This window comes from Nelumbo lutea, chromosome 2 (genome assembly GCF_056320005.1).
Source record: "Nelumbo lutea isolate HS-2025 chromosome 2, American lotus-T2T, whole genome shotgun sequence".
In the NCBI taxonomy this organism is placed as follows: Eukaryota; Viridiplantae; Streptophyta; class Magnoliopsida; order Proteales; family Nelumbonaceae; genus Nelumbo; species Nelumbo lutea.
The window spans coordinates 106,177,771-106,183,319 of NC_142685.1; the positions used below are offsets into that span (position 1 = coordinate 106,177,771).

At 39.7% G+C, this 5,549-nt stretch overlaps 1 protein-coding gene across 1 annotated transcript; it reads right to left on the reverse strand.

Annotated features, from left to right (window-relative positions):
* Positions 1-785: 785 nt before the first annotated feature.
* On the reverse strand, positions 786-3,367 carry NTT (C2H2-type zinc finger family protein). Its single transcript, XM_088968170.1, has 2 exons — positions 2,480-3,367; positions 786-1,505 (listed from the first exon to the last, which is right to left on the reverse strand). Exons 1-2 carry the CDS (start codon positions 3,053-3,055, stop codon positions 1,068-1,070), a joined length of 1,014 nt encoding a protein of 337 aa, XP_088824296.1. The 5' UTR covers positions 3,056-3,367; the 3' UTR covers positions 786-1,067.
* Between the last annotated feature and the right edge of the window lie 2,182 nt (positions 3,368-5,549).

Genomic DNA, 5,549 nt, shown 5'->3' on the forward strand with positions numbered 1-5,549 from the left:
ATTCTCTCTCTCTCTCCCCACACAACCCTCCAAGCTAATCATTTAATTTGAATTTCCAAGAGGCAGTGAATCTCACATGGTATAAGTTCCATCCATCAGCAAACACATCTCTCCACTACCCAAAGCGAAGGGCATCATATGCACCTAAAAAGCTGATGCATTTGCAGGTTGAAAAGCCTCCCCAACTACATTTGGGACCAACTATATCCTCACTCGCCTTTGCTATCCAGTATCCAGGAGCTTGTACCTTACCAACTTGTGGATTCCAGGACCAGTGTGGTGCTGAAAACCCATATAAAGATTTTGTTTCAGAAGAAAAAAAATGAAATAATTGCAGACAAAAGTTGCTGATGAGAACAGCCAAATGGATAATCCATGCACTCTCATCCCCAAAAGCAGAAGAGATCGGTTTATTTTTGAGACATCATCCAGAGGGGACCCGTTCTTTGTTAGAAGCATAGATGTTTGTACTTTGTACGTATGTACTCTGTCTCTACTATGGTTCTGTGACTTTGTGTGGATGTAATACATGAGAAAGACTGGTAATTTAATGACTTAAGAGGTTCTTTGTTATAAGGAATTTCCTTCTTTGATTCCTAACTTTAGCTAGATGGGCCTTCAAGTGCTGCTGAGCTTCAATTTGTTCTGTAGTTTTTAACTAACAATGAGTTCAACTGAGACAGTCTCCCTTTAAGAGTGCAAATGTAATGGGTTTTTGTTATGCAATTAACCGATCTTTCCTTAGAACCATGGTGTCCATGGGACACCTTAAAAGCAGAAAGGGATGAACAATGAAAACCATCTACATGAAAGCTAAACCAAATAATGGATTTACAGGAACATGGGCTAACATTGATGTACGTATTTGTCTATCTGATACTAGGATTAATTAGTAACAAAAGAAGGAAAAAAAGGGAAAGAAAAACAGCTCTCACAAGTAATCTAGACGTTAATTAATCTGTTCTTACTCAGAGAGCAAAAACTGTCTAGGCCGAGTACCAGCTAGCTCACAAGACGAAATACTTAATCACTTATAATTAACCTTATGGACCTTCGTCATCTGTGTATCACTGTGAGGATTCATCATCTTGTTCGATTTCTGACGCAGGTTCATCTTCTTCTTCAAAGCAGTCAATGCCGTAAGCTGCGTGGCCATGCCCAAAGGCCTTGATATGGTCCTTGAGAGATCTCTTGTGCTTGAAATCAGACCCACAAATGCAGTACCACAGCTTCCCACAGTTCTTCTCGTGGGTTCTCCAGTCACCCCTCACTGCAAAGGCCTTCCCACATTTTCTGCACATGAAAGGCTTGATTCCATGCTTTCTCTTGTAATGGGTCTGCAGGGTTCTGAAATCCTTGAGTGGTTTGGCTCTTGGGTGATCGATATTGTTCCTGCACCCTGGTGCACAGCAATAGCAAGGCAGCCTCAGCATGGCTGTAGGCTGGGTGCCCCTTAGCGACTCGGGCCCTTTTCTATACTGAGATCCATGCCCCCACATATGCATCTGCAAATAAGAATACCCAGATACTAAGTCTAGCTACCTCCACTAAGAGTTGGGGGAGGGAACAAAACGAATCAAAAACTACAAATTCAAAACCCACTATCGCTCAGAATTCGAGAAAACTACACAAAAAAAAATGTTATCTTTCTGCTCCAATTCTAATCTTTCCTTTAGGAGACTTTAAGGATATGTATTGTTTGCTTGTTGAAACCACGACGGATTCTGGAATTTGCTATCTTACTGGATACGAAACAGCATTTATCATCTAAATCATGTAGGTATCTGAACATCACAGAAACAAAAGAATGCATCCTTAAAACCGGGTCCTCTCTCTCTCTCTCTCAAACTTGAAGGAGAAGAAGGAGAAAACATATCCTTAACCACGAAATATTTGATAATTGGACTTAAATGAAAGGTTGTGTCAAGTTCTGAAAAGAAAGAGAGAGACCAGGTGCTCAAGTAAGAAAAATTAATGAACTCCGAAGCTGTCATAAGTTGGTATTGGATCAACGAAAGGAGCTATCCTATTCCTATGTAAGGGTTTTTTCATGCATGTGGGTTGGTTTATTTCAGACTGGAGTGTGCAGATTGGGAAGTTCTGTTCTTTGACGAAGATCATCTGAACCCTGGAAAAACAAATTTTCAGTTTTATACGCGTGCCATTGTATGTTGTGTGGAACACAAACTTCGAAGTACCAAAAGAATAAATTGCATGTGTAGGTCAATCGCATAAAGAAGACACTGATCTGAGACAAATGTGTATATATTCAAATCCCAAGACTCATAAACCATGCAAGCTTAAACAAAAGTAAAAATATATCAGTGAGTATAAAGATACAATTAGAAGATGAAGAAGATGAAGATGAAGATGAGATATGGGATTTTTTTCCTCTTTTTTAATAAATTATAAAGAGGAGCCTAAAGGAGAAGAAAGGAAAGGAATGTTCCTGAATCGTGGTTCATGTCATGAAAAATACCTGCATGTTATTGTATCTATTGAAGGTCTTGCAGCAAACAGGGCATGAGAACTGTGTAGGACCAATGAGTATCTGAGAAGGGGTAGGGATCCAGTATTGACCCTTGTTGAGTCTGGTCGTTGTGAATCCTGAAGCAACAGTAACTTCTTCCCTGTCTGTCATTTCTGTAGAGGAAGAGACCCTAGAGATCAGATCAGCAGCACTAGGGCTGGGGAGCCCAATATGTAGGGCAACAGTCACGGTTTCGTCGTCAGCAGTACTAGAAAAACTCTCATCTTTCGCCTTGTTCTTGTCCTCATCCATGGCGCTGCAGGAGGGCTCTTCTTCTTCTTCTACATGTCTAGATGGACTTAAGCTAAGGAGGGGAAGAGCTTCCCTGAGGGGAGGAGAAGGAGGCGGCGTCTGATAGTGAACAAAGGTGTTGTTGCTGCTGTTGATTAGATTATTGGGGTAGTAGTTGTAGGCGTAAGGAATATGATGAGATGGGTTGGAAGAGGATGTGGAGGAAGAAAAGTGGTGAAGAAGAGGGTTGAAGTTGAACCAACCATTGAAGAAATTAGAGTAGGGGTCGGCCATGGTGAAAGGTGAGGAGAGAATTTGGGTAGATGGGTTAGGTTATTATAAAGAGAGAGAGAGAGAGAGAGAGAGAGAGAGAGAGTAGATGGTAAAATAAAGAAGTTTAGGAGAAGACACTGGAGAGAATTTTAAAACAACAATAATAAAATATTGATATATAAAAGAGAAGAAATCACCTGTTTCTGGGATTTAATAAAAAAGTAGTGAGAGAGAGAGGGGGATCGGCTAGTGGGAGAATGAGATAATCTTGGGACTTGAAAGAACAAGCTCCTTGTTGGAGACTGTGTGAAAAGGAAAAAAAATACCCACACCAACCCAAGAACAGAAGGGGGAAAATTAAAAAATAAAAAATAAACAAGTATGTAAGAAGAAAAAAATGAAAATTCAGAAAAAGAGAAAAGAGAAAGTCAGAGATTAGGGTTGGAGTTTGTCTCCCACCCCACACGAGTGTGTTGTATGCCTAAGACTCGTCACAGAGAGAGAGCGAGAGAGAGAGAGAGTGGGTACAACTACAGACATACATATACAAGAGATCGCCTTTTGTTTCTCCTCTCCCTTTACTTTCTCTTGCTCAGGAAGCATGTAGTTTCACTCCATGCCGGCATTTGCTTCGGTTGGCGGGCTTTGGTCGGCTCGGCTCAGTACGAGCTGAGAGACTGTCCCAATCTCACTCTCATCTTCATTGTCTTATACATCTACCACTGTTCACACTCCATATATGCACATCCAGATCGATTACTGCTCCTGCCGTCACCCACTTCCCTCCTGCGGCCTTCTGGCTCTTCCCATTTGGAGTTTATAATTACAACAGCTCAGCCTCGGCTTCAGTAGTTCAAGTGCATGCTGTGTTATGTTATAACAGAAACATTTGTGTTTTCAAGATTTCACTAACAACCAATAACCACATTAATTACGGTTCTTGAGATGCCTTTTCTAGTATACATTATGTACTGGCTACGACTGTAATTCCTATATATACAACCATGTTTTCATTCATGTCTTCCCTTCAGGCAACTGGTTAATTGATGTAGGGGGGGGGGGGTGATTGATTGAGGAAAGCAGCTATGTTTTGTGGGTCTATCTTTATTAATGATATTGTTGCTGCAACCCCATTAAATAAAACACTATGATTTACTACTTAAAACCCATTTTGGATCCTTCCATCAATGATGATTATTGGGTGATGATTCATATATATATACGATCCTGATGATCTCTCTCTGGACTCTGATCCACACATCATGAAAGTAAGCAGTGTAACTTGTTAATTAATCATCCCCTTACAAACTCATTGGCCTATCTCAAATATCAATCAACAGCTTAATTTTCTTTATCAAGGAAGCAGGCATCATTTATTGTTATATATTCATCTTAAAATGGGCATATTAGTTTCTTTCTTTTTTTCTCTCTAGGTAACCAACCAACTGATGATAGATGTATGATATATAATTCTAATTAATTACCTTACATAAAATTCATGATCATCTCTATCTTGTTTAAAGCATTTTATAAAGTTTTGAGATTAATGCTGATCTTATTAGTGTGATGGATCTCTCTTCTAATCAACAAAGTTTGGTTAATTGATGAGAAGATCAATATATAACAATGTTATATACTAAGCACCAGTACTCGTGGGTTGAGCCTTGAGGGTCTATCTCATCTTGCTTGTGTTGCATTTAGTACGTGGACATGATAGAACTGTTGGAGCATAGTACCTAGAGATGTCTCTACAGAAATAAATAACAAATGGAGGGAAGGTGGGGAGCTCCCATTTAAGTGAGAAAATGAAAGCCAAAAATAAGCCCAGTGATTGAAAGCAAGTTTCAGCCGGGAAGCCGGCAAAGAAAGCGATGACTTATAGGCATACAGCTGTTTGTCCCTTGGCTTTTTAGAGATTGGGAAAGAAGCAAATACGTGGGTTAAAATTTACATCAAGTACATGAGACCATAAACGTATTGCTAGCTGCAACCTTTACCACCCAAATCACTTTCTTTTGGCCCCTAGCTACGCTAAAACTCACAATCACAATCACTCACACACACACAGAGTCAAAGGGAAAAACTTAGAGACTGGAGACATTTTGGATGATTGCTAGCCGGAAGAATGATTGCACCATCAATCTAGGCTTTACTCGCTTAGCTTGGCTTACCTTTATAACGTGGATCAGAATATTACAGTTTAAGCATTCAATGCTTTTTACAATTTCCCCATCTCACTAAAGCAAAAGGAATTTAAAGAAACAACTGTTGAGCGTAGTACCACCAATCTAATTCAACTATTCAAGTTTGGACTCTCGGTTCCCAAAACCTTATTCAGAGGGATGTTGATCATCTGTAGCGAATTATGGCTCCCAACCCACTACATTAGTTTGTCACTTAACAACATTAAGCCAATTGTCTTCCTTCTATTATTAATATAATTGCTGCTCAATTTTGCATGCCTAAGGCCGGATACAGTGTTGTAAAGTGATATAAAAGTATATTCAAATTAATG

Coding starts and splice junctions, on each gene's coding strand:
- NTT (XM_088968170.1), bottom strand. CDS start 3,055: ATGGCCGACCCCTACTCTAATTTCTTCAATGGTTGGTTCAACTTCAAC. Junction 1,506..2,479: donor ATAGATACAATAACATGCAG/GTATTTTTCATG, acceptor TCTTATTTGCAG/ATGCATATGTGGGGGCATGG.